Genomic DNA, 20034 nt, shown 5'->3' with positions numbered 1-20034 from the left:
CTATTCCTCAAGGTAACATCTTTGCTTTTTAATGCATTAAAGAAGTCTCTTGCAGGAGATTTACCCAATGCAATGTGTCTTTTGATTTCTTGACTGCTGCTTGCATAGATGTTGATTGTAGATCCACGTAAAATGAAATCCTTGACAAACTTCAGTATTTTCTGTTTATCATGATGTTGCTTATCGGTCCAGTTGTGAGGATTTTTGTTTTCTTTATGTTGAGGTGTAATTCATACAGAATACAGTAGTCTTTGATCTTCATCAGTCAATGCATCAAGTCCTCTTTGCTTTCAGCAAGCAAGGTTGTATTGTCTGCATATCACGGGTTATTAATGAGTCTTCCTCCAATCCTGCAACCGTTTTTCTTCACATAGCCCAGCCTTTCTGGTTACCTGATCAGCATACGGATTGAATAAGTATGGTGAAAAGATACAACCCTGACGCACCTTTCCTGATTTTAAACCACACGGTACCTCCTTGTTCTGTTCAAACGACTCTCTTTTGATCTATGTACATGCTCCTCATGAGCACAATTATGTGTTCTGGAATTCCCGTTCTTCACAATGTTATCCATAATTCGTTATCCACACAGTCGAATGCCTTTGCATCGTCAGTAAAACACAGGTAAACATCTTTCTGGTATTCTCTGCTTTCAGCCAAGATCCATCTGACATCACAATGGTATCTCACACCATGACCTCTTCTGAATCTGGCTTGACTTTCTGGCAGTTCACTGTAGATGTACTGCTACAACCATTTTTTAATTATCTTCAGGGTAATTTTAATTTCATAGGATATTAATGGTATTGTTCAATAATACCCACATTTTCTTGGATCACCTTTCTTTAGGATAGGCACGTATATGGATATCTTCAATTGGTTGGCCAGGTAACTGTCTTCCAAATTTCTTGGCATGGATGAGTGAACATTTCCAGCATTGCATTCATTTGTTGAAACATCTCAGTTGGTATTCTGTCAATTCGTGGAGCCTTGTTTATTGCTTATCATTTTGAAATATGTATACTGAAATGCCATTATGCTACAAAGTAGATATGGCCAATACCTACAAGAAAACATCTTTGTTAAATAGATTCCCAGCTAAACGAACAGGAATAGGAGAAGCCACCTATTTTTAATCCATTGTTCTTAAATAGAATTTCATTCCTACTTGTGAAGCAGTGTTTATTTTAATCACTGTTGAAGACACAGACACAGCCACGTAGTATAAATGAGGTTTTGTATTTATAAGTGTTTAAAACTTGCCCATATTTGTGTTTTCTGGTGTGGAGTGATAACAGGAAGTCAAATGCCCAAACCTCATACTTTTCCTGAATAAGCCACATTCTCATCAAATATTTTGCTTCTGTTACTGTTTGATAGCTCCCAAACTGAGAAGCATAAAGGATCAGAATGTTTTAGAGCTTCCTTGAAAGTAATTACCCTTGTCAACAAAGTGCCTATTAATAGAAAAATCTACAAGTAGTGCCCAACATATTCGAGTTATGATGAACCACACTGTCCTTTTTTTTTTAACATCTTATTGTTAGTAATATGTACTACAAGCAATATTGTAGCACGTAATTTGCTGATGTTGTCATTCTTATGCCAGCCCCAAAGACAAATAAAGATTGGATTTATAAAGATAGTATTTTTGTAGATCCTAAAGCTGTGGTATGTATAATTCTTGATTCAGAATTGTAAAACGTGTGTGGCAGGATTGTATCCTTTCACCTTACTTATTAAGTCTGTATGTCAGCAAGTAATCAGAGAAAAACCAGAAAACCAAACACATTGCCATTGAATCAATTGCTACTCATAGCGACCCTATAGAACAGAGTAGAACTGCCCTGTCGAGTTTCCAAGGAGCTCCTGGTGGATTTGAACTGCCGACCTTTTGGTTAGCAGCCACAGAGCTTAACCACTACACCACCAGGGCTTCAGTAATCAGAGAAGCTAGACTATATGGATAAGAATACAGCATTAGTATTAGAGGAAGACTCACTAACAACCTGCAGTATGCAGGTCACACAACCTTGCTTGCTGAAAATGAAGACAACTTGAAGCATGTACTGATGAAGGTCAAAAACTGCAGCCTTCAGTATAGATTACACCTGAATGTGAAAAAAACAAAAATCCTTACAACTGGACCTATAAACAACATCATGATAAATGAAGAAGAAAATGAAGTTGTCAAGATTTCATTCTGCTTGGATCAACACTCCAGCGTCCATGGAACAGTAGTCAAGAAATGAAATGGCATATTGTACTTGGCAAATATGCTACAAAAGACCTCTTTAATTTTTTTTTAAATGCTAAGGATGTCACTTTGATGACTAAGTGCACTTGACCCAAGCCATGTTCTTTTCCATCTCCTAATATGCATGCAAAAGCTGTACAATGAAAAAGCAATGCAGAAAAAGAATTGATACATTCAAATTGTGGTGTTAGTGAAGAATATTGGTGTTAGTGGACTGCTAGAAGAACGAATAAATCAGTCTTAGAAGAGATACAACCAGAATGCCCCTTAGAAATGAGGATTTCAAAGCTTTGGCTTGCTTAACTTTCTATGTATCACCAATTGATAGAAAAGAATATCACGTCTCCTAAAGTAGGGGTTCAGCAAAAATAAGAGTAACCTCAATAAGATGGATTGACACAACAGCAGAAACAATGGCCTGAGACATACCACGGATCATGTAAATGGTGCAAGACCAGGCAGCATTTTCTTCGGTTACACAAAAGGTCGCTATTTTGTTATACAAAGGTCACCATGAGTCAGAGCCAACTCAAAAGCAACTACCCACAGCAATACATAATTCTGCATATTAGGTAGTAATCATACCTGATTCAGTTTTATCAGTTGTTAAGAGCTCGGCTGCTAATCAAAAGATCAGCAGTTCGAATTCACCAGCCGCTCCTTGGAAACCTCATGGGGCAGTTCTGCTCTGTCCCATAGGGTCATTGTGAGTTAGAATTGACTCCATGCACCGTGTTTGGTTGGTGGGTTTTTCGTTTTTTTTTTAATTCTGTTTTATATTTGAGTAATTACATACCAGTTTTACATACCTTGTATACCCAAGTCTCTGTGTTCTTCTTCAAACTCGCTGCTGATACACATGGCTGCATAGGCTATCTACTGCACAACACCAGTTGTGACAACTACAATGTTGGTGGCACTCCTGGGATTATATAATGCATTGCCCTTTTTGAATCGATCTCACTACTTACTAACCTGATATTCTCCCCAAATAAGCCCTCCACAAAAGCTACAACATAAAATCGCAGTTATAGAGGAAGACATGTGTATCAAATGGATAATATCTTCATTCATTCATTAGATTAATACATAATTGAAGAATTGAAAGGCTTATTCTAGAGCCTTTTTATTTGATGGAATTTACTGAAACCAGGCCACTAAATCATGATTACTCTGGAATATCTCCCAAGGCGTAGAAACAACTTTGCTAAATAAATTCAATGATAAAAAGTGATTTCAAACAAAACAGTATTTACCTGGAGTCAATATTAGACATGCAGGTATCACCACTGCTCTTCCAAAATTTTTATAACTAAGCTGAAAAGACGTACCTATCTTTGGAAGGAGAAACATCCAGTTCATCAAAGTTTTTAGCACGTTTTCAAAGCAGAGATTTAGAAGCAGCAATAGATCTGTTTTTCAACAATTGTGTGTGACTAAATCTTAGACCTGTTTAGGATTCCCAGAACTTCCTAACAAAAAACGTGTGAGATTAACTCAGCTTATCTGTTTTACAGATACAGCTGTTCGTATACTGAGGGTTAACTTTCAAGTGAATTTTTAGTAGCTGCAAGGGGGAGTATACTGAAAGAAGCAGTTAAAGATAAAACAGCTTCTCCTGGAGTGTTCTTAGAGTGTCTTCTTTTTCCCTTACCCTGAAGGACAGTTTCCTGTGGGGCACATAACTTTGGTCAAGACTAGTAGTTTCTGTTGTCACTGACATTAGTTTTTAATTATTTTTATTTTCTTTTTTATAGCACTTTAGATGAAGGTTTGCAGAGCAAACTAGCTTCTCATGTCACTGACTTTATTTTTAAATATAAATATTCCAGAATTAGCACTGAAAATTCAAACATATTGCATCTGTGCTGCATACTAAGTTGTTTCAACTAAACCAGAATCTCAAATTGTATCACTCTTCTGAAAACACATTTAGCATATTTAGTGCCGTGGTTTGGCAACAACAGTCTGTCCTGGCAGTGTTTTTGTTTTAAATTAACCATAGGCATGCTGAATTTCTTTTCCTTCCTTTTTTCTTTTTATTTTTCAGTTTTTCCTTCTCAGGATTCTACTTGCACAAAATTTAGAGTAGGCATTACATACTTTTTTCTGCAAAGGGCCAGACAGCAAATATTTTAGACTTTGCAGGTGATACAGCCCGTGTCACAATTATTCTACTATGACATTATGGCATGAGGGCAACCACAGACAGTATATAAATTAATGAGCTTCCCTGTGTCCCCATAAAACTTTATTTTAAAATACAAGTAGCAAGCCAGAACTGGCCCAGGGGCCGCAGTTTGCTCACCCCCAGTTCTGAGAATCAAATATTTCTGAAGTTTTTTTTTTCGTTTTGTGGAAATGACAGTCCTCTATAGTCTTCCCACTTCCAACTTTAGTTGAGTTTCATAGAATTTACCCCCATGTCAAGATTTTTGTATTAGTATTATATTGACTTGTCAGTTTTAAGCATTAGTTGTTGATTGCTATCGAAGATAAGGACTTAGATCTCTTCTCCAAAGGGTCATATAGGTACCCTCGTTTTTTGTATCGTTCCTCATTTTAGTGGGCAAAATTTCTTGGGCAAGAACGTGCAAAGGATGTAACTTTTCTAAACCTTGCATATCCTAAAGTTTTTTCTTTTTCCCAGGTGTGTAATTCTAGGTTGGAAATTATTTTCCTCAGAATTTTAGAAGCACTAGAATTACTCTGTTGTTTTCTGACCTCCAGAATTGCTGTTGTGAAGTCTGAAGCTGTACTGATTATGACTTTATTTTCATATATTGTGTTGAGCCCCTTCAGCCTAAAAACAATTAGCATTCTGTGTTCTAGCTCCTCGTACGTTTCCTATAAGACTCCAGCAAGCGTGTTTCACGCATAACTTAAGTAGCTCAGCTTGTCACTTAGTGACCCAGGATACCAGCCTTATCAGTAATATTATAAAGATGCCAGCAATCTCTGTTGGTGACAAAGTCATAGGTACTACTAGTACCTAGATTCGTAATTGAAGGAAACACTGAGTTACAATTAGAGATTAGTGAAAATAAAGTTGTAAGCCCCCGTCCATCCAAGTTTACAGACCAGACAGTGTATTTCTAAGGAGTTTGACCTCACTTAAAATCATAATAAAGCTACATTATGAAGATCTTAGCACAAAAGATAGAAATTCAAATTATGTAATTTTCTTACTCCTAATTTTTAAAAGGAGTCCTGGTGGCACAGTGGTTAAGCATTTGAGTGCTAAAATTTGGCAGTTTGAATCCACCAGCTGCTCCTTGGAAACCCCACGGGGCAGTTCTGCTCTGTCCTGTAGGATTGCTGAGTCAGAATTGACTCAATGGCAATGGGTTTGGAGTTTTTTTGGTTAATTTTTTTTTTTAATTGATCATAGGAGATAAAGATGATAATAGAATCATAGAAATGACAAAAGCTTACTCAGTATTTATTACCTGAGTGTTGGTATCTGCTTTATGCCCAGCTACCATGTTAACACTTAATAATTAAGGATTGTCTGAGTTGTCTTAATTATACATACATTAAATATTATATGTATATAATCTCTTCTCATTCAGTTGTCATCAAAGATTTATAAAGTTGGCTGTGTGCCAGGCAGTGATAGTAGACATTCAAAATATAAATATATAGTATTAGGTAATTTCCAGGTCTACAATAAATGGAATTTCAAACATTGGTCATTCATTATTTGTAACACCCAGCTTAACACTAGTACGTTACTTGATTCTTTCGTATTGGTTTATTTTTCTTAACTAGATGTTTTAAGCTCTTTGAAAGCAGAAATATATTACATTTTAAAAAAATATCACATGATGCTTAGCACAATTCTAGAAACATATTAAGTACGCAAAGCATATTTACTAGTTGGTTACTTGATAATTTTTATTGTTCAAAAACAGTCATTTTTGTCAGCATGATTTTTATTTGTTGTTATGATGGATTATGTAGATGACTTATGTGATGAGAATATTAACAAATTCCTTTTCCCCAACTCAAAGACTGATAAATTTTTTAATTTACTTTTTGACAATACCAAGTTGTCTTTATTCCCATATGTTTATTTTTCAATTTGCAGCCAGATTCTACTGCGACTGAAAGAGCAATTGCCAGGCTGGCAGTACACCCTCTTCTGAAGAAAAAAATAGATATGCTAAAAGGTATGAATTAAATGCTTTTAAAGCCATGTTTTTAGTATGTGATTTAGAATAAAATGGCAATTTATTTATTTATTGTAAGTATTACTTACGGTTCTTTGTCCTCTTGAGGATCATTTTTATATTATAAATATAGATCTCATTCAAATATTTTCAAATATTAGAAAGTGCCTGAAAATATGGAAGGTATATGATGTCTAAAGAAAAACTATACTTTTTTTACTAAAATTCTGATTAACAATTTTATAAATGTATATATATATATGTGACAACATTGAGTATAGCTGCTTTGCTGAATAGTAATGTAATTATTTGTTTTTACAGCTTAGTTTTTATTTATATGCGTGTGTTATAAAATATATTTACAGAACTAAATGCTTTTGTTGCAGATTAGGAGATAATTTATTTTTATGCCTGAAAACACAATTTATAATGGTCTGCATTCATATCAGTACACTGTTGTTAGATGCCATTGAATCAGTTCCAACTCCCAGTGGCTGTAATCTTTATGGAAGCAGATCACCCGGTCTCTCTCCCGTGGAGCCGCTGGGTGGGTTCTAAACCATTAGTATTTTGGCTGACAATCAAGCACTTAACCATTTGTGCCACCAGGGCTCTGTCAATACATTATTACTGTTGAAATTAAAGTTGCCATTTTGTTTTATTTGTATTCAGCGAAGTTTTTACTATTACTCATAACTCCAAGACATGAGGATACATCTTAAGACGATAACTTTTTCAAAAGTCAAAGGTTTCCATTAATTCAAATCCATTTTACATAGCGAATATAAACTTAAACTTCTGTCTTCTGTTTCCAAACAATTATTCCAAGCATTATGCTGAAACGGTGATGTATTTGTATTATGCGTTTCAATGCTGAAGCAAATCATGTGTTATTTATCTATGCAGCTGCTGTCAAAGCTTTTAAAGATGCACGACAAAATGTTGCTGAGGTTAAATCATCAGATGCTTCAGAAGAAAATCATTCTGAAGACGCTTTGTATTCAAATGATGATGAAAAGAAGTTGCAGCATGAAGGAACTATTTCCCGTGAGCAGAAAGTGAAAGAAGTCAAAATATTGGCAAAGAAACCAATAAATAACGCAAAAGAAAAAAGGGGCAAGATGGAGCATGGACCCGAAGCAGTGACCATTCCAAATTCTCCTTCAAAACCTTCTGAAAAGGATTCTGTAGTTTCATCTCTATCCCAGAAGACACCTGCTGACCCCAAAATGGAAACTTTAAGTCAAACCAAAAAAAAGGCAGGCTCCAGTAGCTCAGTTGGTGATAACAGTGATGGCGAAGAATTACATGAGGAAGACAAGGAGTATTTTGATGATAGCACAGAAGAAAGATTTTACAAACAGTCTTCCGTGTCTGAGGATAGTGATAGCGATGATGACTTCTTCATTGGGAAAGTCAGACGGACACGAAAGAAGGAGAGTAGCTGCCATTCTTCAGTTGAGGAACAAAAAAAACCAAAAAAACTGTTACCTGAAGAAGAAATACTTAAAACTCACTGGGATATGAAAGAGGACAAAAACAAGCCAAATACAGAATCCAGGAAGCTTGAATCAGTGTTTTTTCACTCGTTATCTGGATCTAAAAGCTTCAGAAGGTAGGAGTGTTTTTCTACTCTGAAATAGTTACTAGATCTTTGTTTTTTAAAGAACTAAAAAATGATTTTAAAATTTTTAAAATGGCCACACATTCTAACAATGGGATAAGAGACTCTCTCACATACAGAATTCTAGTTTGTATGACACATCCTGTTATTAGACTTTACATTAAGTTACCAAATACACCTATGGCAATGCCTCATTTATTCAGCCTCATCTAAAGATAAGATGTTACAGCCAAGTGATTTGTCTGGATAATTTGAGTTTATCCCTTCAGTTATCAAACTTTTGAAACATTGGGTTAGTTTCTGATAAAAAAAAAATCTTGTGGAAATGTCTCATATATCTCTCTTTTTAAACAAAACTTTCTGAAAATAATTTTTTTTTCCTTGATGACCCAGGGCCGTTATTGCAATTATTAATCATTTTTCTATGTATTCTTACATCAGGATATAAGGCTGCTTTATATTTGGTGATACTGCTGTCTCCATCCTTGCTGTTAACCACCACTTTTCATAGCTGTTCTAATCTATAAATTTAATTTCTTATATAATTCTGATCTGATAAGGGGTATCGTCACACTTCAGAGTAAAAATCATGGCTACCTAATTTCTTCAGTAACATCTGTTTTCTTCAATAAACTGATTTGTTTTTGTTTAAGTACAGGTCAGGGATGTTGCTTAATGAAATAGAAAAACGTGATGTAGAAATTTTCCAAAGAGGTGGAAAATTGAAAAGGATACACAACCATCTTTGAAACCTTGAAAGTAATTAAGATATTTACTTATATCTGCTAAACCTGCCTCAAAAGGCTACGTTTTTTCCTCGTTTGAAAATAATGCACCACTACCCTTTCCCTTCCCACAGTATGTAAATCTTAATTTTTGTTGTATGTGACTCATTTTCCCTATGAGAACACTTTTGAAATTCTTTATCTAAATGGTCCCCAAAATAGGATATTTTTCAGTTACAAAGAGAAGCCCCTGGAAGGGTGGTGAGAGGAAAAGTTCCTCATGTTTCTGTACAAATATTGGAATCCAACAAACCTTCAGTGTAGGTAAAACTTTGGATTTTCATAATTTTTTATTGATTGATGCTGGAAGAGAGGAGCACGATAGTGTTTTGAATGGCCTATTATCAGTTTTATTATGTTATCTACTTAAGATCAGAGCATTTAATGATCTTTTAAGTCATAATAGTCTTTTTCTTCTTTTAGAAATTCCAAAGAACAGGCTCCGAAAAGCAAAACCCCAGGTATGTGTTAATGATTTGCGACCTCTGTATGTATTTGAGCCCTGGTGGCGAAAGTGGTTAAGAGCTCAGCTGCTGCTAGCCAAAAGGTCAACAGTTCAAATTCACCAGCTGCTCCTTGGAAACCCTATGGGCAATTCTGCTCCGTCCTGTAGGGTCACTAAAAAAAAACCACCACCCAGTACTAGGAGTCAGAATTAACTCTTAACAGCAACAGGTTTGGTAAAGTGTAAGGCTAAAAAATTGTAGTTACTTAATAATTTGAATGAATTAAGTCATTGGCAACACAAATGAGAACAGAGTGTCTTACAATTATCAGTATAATTTTTTTTTTAATTTTAATTGGAGAAATTATTTTTTTGCCTATATCCTGCCAAAGGGAAAGATATAGACAAAAATTAGGAAAATTATATCTATTTAATTTGTCTTGAATTAAGTCAAACATATTTTTTAAGTAAATTGTTATATAAATTATATGTTTATCAGTTAATGCCATGCCATTAAATACCAGTAACAAGTATATTACTTTCTGGGTTAAGAGTAAGTTTAAAGTATTTTCAGATTAATTAATAACAAATCAAATGAATTTTAATGTATTTGGGTTAGTCTGACTGCTGAACACAACCCCAACTCTTACTAGCTTAACACAATAAAAATTTCTCACATCTCAATCCACTCTGAATTGGCAGAGGGACTCTGTTCCCCATAGTTACTCAAGATCAGGCTTCTTTTATCACTTGGCCCCTCCTTCCCCAGGTCCCAAATATTTTCCCTTTGGTCAAGAGAAGGGAATAGAGTGTATGTAGAATTTTATGAGAAGTTTTTATGGGCCATGCCTGAAAGTAGTGGCAATGAATTCTCCTCATATTTCCTGGCCCAAAAGTCAGTCATAGTGACCCCCTCTCCCCCTAGCAACAAGAGAGCTGAAAAATGCAGTCTAATTATGTGCCTAGAAGGGAATAGAGTCCAGCTTCTTGAACACATAACTGTGTCTACTATTAGCCATCCATTCAGTCACCAGATGTCAGTTTCATTTTTCCTCCAACAGGTAGAACACACTTACCTCTTTAGCTGAGAAGACAACCCAAAGTTCCATCTAGTCACTGCATCTAGCTCAAAGTCTAGAATCACAGTGCTTTCCATCAGATTTCCTCATGGATATGACTCCTCAAAATTTGGTGACCTGTGCCCTAAAAAGACAACCTACCTCCTCCCAACTCAAATCAGATATACAGTGGTAGAGCAGGGACACGATAAACACAATAAAAACTCTGAATCAGTTAAGGAAAGAGTGGAGGTACACAACAGTCATAGGTGTACTGCCTGGCAGGATTGTGATGGCTCTGAAAGGAACCTTCTTATCCATTGTTCTCCATGGTCTCTTAACTCTGCTGTCTTGGGAATGCCTTTGTTATCCTCCATGGCCATATCTGAAGTGGCATTGAGTGTGACTTCCATGGGATTTGCTCCAGGTGGCTGGTACAAATATAAGGTCCCAGGTCCAGCTCAGCTCATGATTTCTTTCACAATGCAATTCCGTCAAAAACTTAATGGATTTCTGATCTCTTTATTTCCAGTCAATCTAACCATGAGCTGGTAACCACACTGAAAATTCTTTCCTAGAGCTAGTTGTCAAAACTGCCTTGTTTCTGTTTTTCTTCACTCCCACTATCATTCAGTGTCTTCTACATCCAGATATCAGGATTGGGTGGCAAGAGCATACCTTTAATCACTCTGCTCCTTGACAGGGCCTTTATTGCTCAAAAATTTTCTCAGTCTTATCCGTTACTTTTTGGAGCCCAGAAGCTTCTCTAAGCCTCAAGTTCCCAAATATATAGACTTTGTTTGCTCTAGTTTTTGCATGTGAGCTGGGCAATTCTTTCCTGAACTCTTCTCTCTCTCTTTTTTTTTTTTTTTTTGTAGTATGTTACCAAAGACAATCAACAGTAGCTGGCATACACTAATATTTTTTTTCTTTTCAACCATTTACCTTAGCGCTACAAACTCAGACATGCAGCCTGTTATTACTGGCAACAGTTTTACCTATTACTTTAGCACATGGATTGCACATATATACATTTCCACCCTCAAATATCCATTTTTTTTTTTTTTCACCTACCACTGAAACTGCTGACCTCTACTTCTAGGTACTGATTTCAGTTACTATTCATAGTAGACGATCTGATGTAACAAATAACTGCCAAATTTCAGTGATTTGTTACTCATCACAGTCCATCAGCTCTATGCACGCCCTTCCCATCTTGAACCTCTGCCTCCTCAAAGTCCTAAGAGCACTCTTCATCAACCAGTGGTTGGGGGTATGAGGAGAGAGAAAGAGATAATGGAGGATTAAATGTGAAGTTTTTATGTTCTGGGTTTTTTGTCACATTTCATTGCCAATAACTCAGTTACATGGCCTTACCTAACTGCAAAGCGAATAGTTGTGTGCCTAGGAGGAAAAGAAAACATTCAGCAAACGCATGGCAATCCGCCACATTTACCATGTATTTGCAAACATAGGATAAGTGTAAGTAGGCAGTTCTACATTTTCTCAATGGGAAGATCAGCTAAAGTTTTTTTGTTTGTTTACTTAGCTTGTATATTTAAAATATTTGATTTATGACTTTTACTTACACATACAAATTTAGTTTATGTAATATTTTTATTGTTGTTAGATGCCATCAAGTTGATTCTGATTCATAGCAACCCCATGTGACAGAGGAGAAGTTCCCCATAGGGTTTTCTTGGCCATAATCCTTATGGAGCAGATTGCCAGGTCTTTCTCTCACTGATGGGTTTGAACTGACATTTCAGTTAGCAGTTGAGTGCTAAATCATTGCACCACTAGGGCTCCTTTTATATAATATATAAGATTATGTATACTTTAGAAATATTACCTTATTCAAATATCAGTTTTAATGAAACATTTTCAATTAAACTCTTAACTCTTTATCACTGGAGTCATTTTTTAAGTATTACAACAGATTTCTAGAGCACATGTGATCTGAACAAGACATGGAATACTTTGAATCTGTGTACAATGTTCTGGAAGTTTTATCCCAAACTGTTTGACTCATTTGTATAATAATATGACATTGGCTCTTTAAAGAAGTCTATAAAAGGCTATGGACAGTGATGTCTAATTGGAGCAACAGTTAAGTGTTCGGGTGTTAACCAGAAAGTTGATAGTTTGAACTCACCCAGCTGCTCCACAGGAGAAAGAACTGGCTTTCTACTTCTGTAAAGATTACAGCCAAGAAAACCTATGGGGCAGTTCTTCTCTGTCACATGAGGTCTCTATGAGTCGAAAATCCATTCGACAGCACCCAGCAACAACAAAATACTCATTTGTATATGTTTTTGTGTGTGTGTGTGTGTGTGTATGTTATATATATAAAAAGTGAAACCTGTGAGAGCCCAGAGTCAGTGGGTCAGCCTTGTTTTTCCAGGTCTCTCAGTTTTTCTGCCTATGACAGGGTGTAGTCTTACCACTTTTCTATCACTTGTTTTAGTGGAAAATATTTGAGTTTTCCTTCTCTGGCAGGTTTCTGCCTTCCACAAGTTTGGTTTTTTGCAGCTTTTACTGTATATTACCTCCCTTTTTGTTTTGAATTCATCAGTTAAACTCCCTCTAAGCATCCAAACATGAGTTGATTCATGTCTTCTCAGGCTGATGTATCTTCCCGAAATAGTACTTTGTTTTTCAAAATAATGTGATTGAAGTGCGTCATAATATAAGAGACTATAAAGGCTAGAATATCTGGAGGGTAATTTTATGGCGGAAATAGAACTTGGTCTTATACTTGAGCAGATTTAATAATTTACCTTGTAATAACTTTTGTTCGATAACAGAAGGAAGTAGAATCAATTAACCCTTTAAAAATAACTTTCTCATATCAGCATTGTTAGATCCAGTATCTTAGCTTAGTTTTAAAAAGTGAATTTTCTGGCTATATCTGTTCCATTCACAGATATCATAAGCTAGTAATGTTTCTTGGAAAATACATGATGCCCCCACCTTTTTTTTTCACCTTTCCATGTTAGCTAGAAGTAAGCCAGCCTTTTTGTATGTCACTGTAAATAAGCCAACATAGAATTTTTTAGGCAGTCCGTATGTGAACTGTAGGGTCCCTATGAGTCAGAATTGACTCGATGGCAGTGGGTTTGGTTTTTTTTTTAATGTAAACTTAACTTCAAAATGTTTTATGTTGGACATAAGTTTTAAATTGCAAGATATTCTATTTAACTAGGTATAACTGAATTTCTTCTTTTAGTATTGATTTAAAAAAGATGAAATTTATGCCTCTGTTATACTGTTTAGATATATAGTTAGTTTTCATTATTTTTACTTTCTTCTCCCAGGTTTTCAGCAAAATGAACCTCAGATTAAGAATCAATTCAATAAGAGTAAACAAAGAAGACCTGACAATACAAAACAGCAGTTACGGCTGCAGCTGCCTCTTCATCCTTCGTGGGAAGCAAGCAGGAGGCAAAAAGAACAGCAATCTAAAATTGCTGTGTTTCAAGGGAAAAAAATTATATTTGATGATTGATAAATGCCTCTTCTTGTGAACTTTTTTATCTAAAAAATATTTCTTTAACCTATTATTTATGCTTGTGATTGAATTAGTCTCCTATGAGTGAGTTATGGAAATAAGTTTGTTTTTCTTTTTTAAGTGTGTTCAAGTTTGCATAACCTTTTCACAAATCAAATACATAACTAAAGTTGTATTTTTCATAGTATGTCCCAGGCTATTTCCTCTATAAAAGAATTTGGGAATCATACCTGTTATCTCAGATTTTACCATTTGTGCTTATCATGAAGAATATTCAGTGGTTCCCCACCATGGTTTTTGCCTCGAGAATAAATATTGAGATATATTTAAAACAATAATGGAAAACTGTGAGGAAATTGTAGCTATTTAATATAGTCAGTACACCTTTGCTAAAATTATTCTTACTAGCAAAAACTAGAATAATAACTTTTATTAGGCTTATACAGATAATAAATTATACAAATAAAATATTTTTTTAAACTTTAAACTGTACTTTTTCATCATATTGTTAATTACTTTTCAGTACTTTTTGATTACTATAGTTTCCCAGGACAATGTTAGATTTCACATGTATTTCAGTTATTTAGGGGAAATTTTTTAAATATAACAATACAACCAAAAATCTGTTGTATTTCTCACTGTGTATACATATTTCCATTAAACCAGGAATGTATAACATCTATTTATTTGGCCGTGTTCCCTTTTAAAATGTCTTTTTTGAGGAACCATAGATCCTCAAATCCTTGAAGTTGTCAAGGATTCCATTTTGCTTGGATTCACAAGCAGCACCCATTAACACAGCAGTCAAGAAATCAAAGGACGTATTGCATTGGGCATATCTGCTGCAGAAGACCTCTTCAAAGTGTTAAAAAGCAAAGATGTCATTTTGAGGACTAAGGCGCACTTGACCCAAATCATGGTATTTTCAGTTGCCTCATTAAAAAATATATATATTTTTTTTTTTTCATATGCATGTGAAAGCTGGACAGTGAATAAGGAAGACTGAAGAAGAAATGATGCCTTCGAATTACAATGTTGGTGAAGAATATTGAATATACCATGGACCGCTAGAAGAATGCACAAATCTGTCTTGGAAGAAGTACAGCCAGAATACTCATTAGAAGCAAGGATGGGGAGACTTCATCTCACCTACTTTGGACTGTCATCAGGAGAGACCAGTCTCTGGAGAAGGACATCATGCTTCGTAAATAGAGGGGTCACCAAAAAAGAGGAAAACCCTCAACAAGATGGATTGACACAGTGGCTGCAACAATGGGCTCAAACATAGCAACGATTATGACGATTGTACAGGACTGGGTAGTGTTTCATTCTTCTGTACATGTGGTTGCTATGAGTCAGAACCAGCTCAGTGGCACCTAATAACAGCAACATAGATTATAATTTATAATAACAAGTGCTTAAGGAAATAGAATTGAGATAGCATTTCTACAGATAGCAGGAGAAGTTATAAAATGGCTCACCGAGGAAGAGACTGCTTTAGTCCTGTTATTTAAAAGAAAAATGTTCTTTAAAAATCCCTTCAAATGTTTCACTTTGTGATCCTCTGGGAGGAATTTAGGGTTTTGGGTTTAAATGACTGAATACCTAATGTGTTGCTGCTGTTGTTGTTAGGTGCCCTCGATTTGGTTCCGACTCATAGTGACCCAGTGTACAACACGATAAAACACTGCCTGGTCCTGCACCATCCTCACAGTTGTTGTTACGTTTGAGCCCACTGTTGCAGCCACTGTGTCAATCCATCTCGTTGAGGGGCTTCCTCTTTTTCACTGACCTTCTACTTTATAACACAAGGAAATCCAGGATCATGGCTTCAGTTGTCATAGCTCTTTAGTATGGAGAAGTTCACGAGTCTTTCTATTTTGTGACACTGACTTTTTTCAGAAGTACAAGTCAGTTATTTAGCATTATTCCTTGATTTAATTTTGTCTGATATCGTCATGATTAAATTCAAAGTACTACTTTTGGCAGGAATGTCACAGATGTTGTGTTAATCCCAGTGCATCCTATTAGGAGGCACAGGATGGTGTTGATTTGTCCTATTTCTGGTGATAGTAACTTTTCTTGCTTGGTTAAAGTAGTTATCTGTGAGGTGTTTCCACCAGGGAGTTATTTTTTTTCTGCTTGTAATTAATAATTATCTTTTGGGGAGATACTTTGAAACCATGTGAATACTGTGTTCTGATATTTTCACCCACTACTTTTAGTGGAATGGTTAAGCACTTGGCTACCCACTGAAAGATTGGTGGTTTGAACCCAACCAGTAGCTCCACAGGGGAAAAGATCTGGCGATCTGCTCCCATAAAGATTACAGTCTAGGAAACCCTATGGGGCAGTTCTACTCTGTCATAAAGGGTCTCCATGAATTGGAATTGACATGCCAGCACACAATAATACTTTCAGCATCCATTAATAATCTTGCCTGAAGAAGTTATTCCATGGTAGTTGCAAATGATTTTTTTTAATTCCATCTGGGTGGTGGATCTTGTTTCTACATTTATTAGCTGGCTTTCTATAATAAGGAAAAGCCTTCCTTTATTCTTTTTTTGTTTGTGTGTCAGTTTAATCTCATTGATACCTCTTCTGAGTTATATGTTACTGTCATTTTTTTTTATTAAATATTTTTTATGATTTTCTTTGATTTCTATTATTGTCTTACAAGGCTTACAATATATACCTTTAATTATCACAGTCTAACTTCAAGTAATATACCACTTTACATATGGGGTAAGAACTATATAGGACACTTTAATTTCCTTCCTCGCAGCCTTTGTGCTGTTGTTTTCTTACAGATGTTTACTTCTATAATACATTTTTTAATTGTTTTTCTTTTAAATAGCTATCTTTTAGAAGTTTAAAAAATCAGAGGAAAAAGTATATTTACCCACGTGTTTACCATTTTTGGTGTTCTTCACTTCTCTCTGTAGATTTAGATTTCTATCTGGTATCATTTTCCTTCTGCCTGAAAGACTGCCTTCAGCATTCCTTGCAGTAATATTCGGTCAGCAATGGATTATCAGTTTTTGTATCTCTGGAAATTTTTTTTTTTGTCTTAATTTTTGAAATATTTCTACTGGTTATAGAATTTCAGATTGATGTTTTTTGTTGCTTTTTTCTTTCAGTACTGTGAAGATGCTGCTCCATTTTCTTCTGGTTTGCATTTTTCTTGTTTTTTTTCTTCCTCGGTATGTAATGCAGTTACATTGTTTCTTGCTTTTTCCTCTGGCTGCTTTTAAAATTTAATCTTTATAACTGGTTTTCAGTAGTTTAATGTTGAATATGATGTGCCTTGATATCATTTTCTCATGTTTTGGGGCTTGCCAAGCTTCATGTATCTCTGTGTTTAGAGTTTCATCAAATGTTTTCTCTCACCCCCTTTCTCCTCTTACTGAAATTTCAGTTGTACATATTTTGAGGCACTTGATCATTAGTGCTCTGTTGCTAGGTTTTTGGTTGTATTGTTTTTTCTGCTGCTTTATTTTTGATAAGTTCTATAGCTATATCTTCAAGTTCACTAATCATTTATAATAACAAAGGAAATTAGAAAATACTTTCAGTTGAATGAAAACAAAAACAAAATGTATAGGATGCAGTGAAAGCAGTGCTCAGAGGGAAACAACTAACTTTATACCTTAAGAAGCTAGAGGGAGGTGGGACCAAGATGGCTGACTAGGTAGAAGCTTCCGCTTATCCCTCTTGCAACAAAGACTCAATAAAACAAGTGAATCGATTACATACAGGACAATCTATGAACCCTGACCACCAAACACAGAACTAAGGAGTTCACCTGAGTGACAGGGGAGCAAAAAGCCACACGTTGAAGCAGCGACCGCTTCCAGAGCCAGTGTGCCACTCCACAGCCTTGAGCTATTGTGGTTCCCTGGTGCCAGAGTGGTGGGGCCGATTGTAGCTTACTGAGAGGGGGCAAGCATGGACGCAGGCCTAGCCCTCCAGACCAACCCCGGAGGGGACCCAGCCTGCACACGCAGGCTGCACACTGACGTGGCTGACAGGCAAACGAAAAACCACGGGGAAGCAGCGACTGGTTTTGGAGCCTGGAGTGCAGTGTCCCAGACAGGAAACCTTGGCGCTGGGCTTTGGACTAAGCATGGCGGAGCTAATTGTGGCATCCTGAGTCAACGCAAGCACGGGACGCAGCCCTAAACCTCTGGGGCAGTCTCAGCGGGGAACCAGCTAGTGCACACAAGCTACACACCCCTCTGGAATCTTAGAAAAACCAGTCCTCACCAAACAAGTAACTTTGTCTATCTTGCCGTGCTACTCTCTACTAATTATCTGATCCCTCCCCTCCCTTCCCCAGCTGGCCTCATTAACATTGGAATTCCCTGGACCAGAGAGTGAAGGGCACTGCCAGTTTTTTTGGTTTTTTTTTTTCTTCTTCTTCTTCTTTCTTTTCTAACCCATTCTCCGGGCCTGATAAAAACTGCATTTAACAATCAAAGGAAAAATCCTTCCCTGACTTCCCTAAACTGGAATAACAATACAGAACCGGCTCCATCCAGGCATAAGAGACTCACAGTCTTTGACTTTCGTCCCTACAGGTAACCATGTGGCTATTATAATGCAAAGGCAATTCTGATAGAGACCTGACAGTAAGTGTTTTAGCTGAGCAGTGGAAAGGCAAGTTTTAGAGGTCAGATACCTCTCTGCCTATAAAACAGAGCCCTCACTGATCCACGCCAGGGAACTGAGGGCTGAGGCTCCACCCAAACCACTTAGCCACCTGCTAAAGGGGACTGAGGATAGTGACGCCTACCAATCTATACAGGTACAAGCATCGGGTGCCTAAGGTACAGCTGCAGAGTCCACCCTCCAGAGTGCTCTACAGAATAGAGCCACTCCTACCTCCCTGACACTTGTGGGAAGGCTGTCAGCATCCTGCCCTCCTCGGAGTGTGACCCGCTGCCGCTACTAGAAACTGGTGCATACAGCCATCTCCACTACTCCTCTAAGTTAATAGGTGAGAGCCTGTACCACACATTAGGTGATCCTGAGGACTAGGAGACCTGAGCTGATTTTATTCAAGAATAGTGAGTGGACTCATAGGCTTATATACCTGGTAACAGCTCAGACCAGCTGGTAACAGGACATAAATTATTCAAAAGCTACAGCATTCAAAATGGTGCAATCTAGTAGCCCATCTGGGTGTATTGTAACAAAACAAAACAAGAAGATAAAACTCAGTGACCAGATAGAAAACATTACAATATCTTAGAGATGGCTTGGAGACAGCAATCGATATCAAATCACATAAAGAAGCAGACCATGATTGCTTTTAAAAACCCAACCCAGTGCTGTCGAGTCGATTCTGACTCATAGCGACCCTATAGGACAGCGTAGAACTGCCCCATAGAGTTTCCAAGGAGTGCCTGGCAGATTCAAACTGCCGACCTTTTGGTTAGCAGCTGTAGCACTTTTACAAACCCCCAAGTCAAAGAATCAAACTCATTCCCAGATGTACATACATGCCTGGAATTGCCAGATGTAGAATATAAAAAACTAATGTATAAAATGCTTCAAGACATCAGGGATGACCTCAGAAATGAAATAAGGCAATCTACAGAAAAAGCAAAGGAACACACCGATAAAGCAGTTGAAGAAATCAAAAAGATTATTCAAGAACATAGTGAAAAAATTAATGAGCTGCAATAATCCACAGAGAGACAGCATTAAGAAATCCAAAAGATTAACAATAAAATTACAGAATTAGACAACTCAATAGGAAGTCAGAGGAGCAGAATCAAGGAATTGGAATGCAGAGTGGGGGAGCTGAGGATAAGGCAATTGACACCAATGTAGTTGAAGAAAAATCAGATAAAAGAATTGAAAAAAATGAAGAAACCCTAAGAATCATATGGGACTCTATCAAGAAGAATAACTTGAGTGTGATTGGAGCTCCAGAACAGGGAGGAATAACAGAAAATACAGAGAGAATAGTTGAAGATCTGTTGGCAGAAAACTTCCCTGGCATCATGAAAGATGAAAAGGTATCTATCCAAGATGCTCATTGAACCCCATACAAGATAGATCCCAAAAGAAAATCACCAAGACATATTATCATCAAACTTGCCAAAACCAAAGATAAAAAATTTTCAAAGCAGCCAAGGGTAAATGAAAAGTCAACTATAAAGGAGAATCAGTAA

At 36.6% G+C, this 20034-nt stretch overlaps 1 protein-coding gene across 2 annotated transcripts in view; it reads left to right on the top strand.

Annotated features, from left to right (window-relative positions):
• SRFBP1 (serum response factor binding protein 1) overlaps window positions 1–14532 on the top strand; it is a 61264-nt gene extending 46732 nt beyond the window's left edge. For both annotated transcript variants that reach the window (XM_003404478.4, XM_023548860.1), the window contains exons 5-8: window positions 6348–6429; window positions 7336–8044; window positions 9262–9299; window positions 13659–14532. In XM_003404478.4, coding sequence (XP_003404526.1) covers window positions 6348–6429; window positions 7336–8044; window positions 9262–9299; window positions 13659–13849 — 1020 coding nt within the window. In that variant the 3' untranslated portion in view covers window positions 13850–14532. The remainder of the gene's footprint in view (window positions 1–6347; window positions 6430–7335; window positions 8045–9261; window positions 9300–13658) is intronic.
• Window positions 14533–20034: the final 5502 nt, after the last annotated feature.

The sequence above is a fragment of the Loxodonta africana genome, chromosome 2 (genome assembly GCF_030014295.1).
Source record: "Loxodonta africana isolate mLoxAfr1 chromosome 2, mLoxAfr1.hap2, whole genome shotgun sequence".
In the NCBI taxonomy this organism is placed as follows: domain Eukaryota; kingdom Metazoa; phylum Chordata; class Mammalia; order Proboscidea; family Elephantidae; genus Loxodonta; species Loxodonta africana.
The sequence above is the reverse complement of the archived record's forward strand: the minus strand, read 5'-3'. Positions and strand labels throughout refer to the sequence as shown.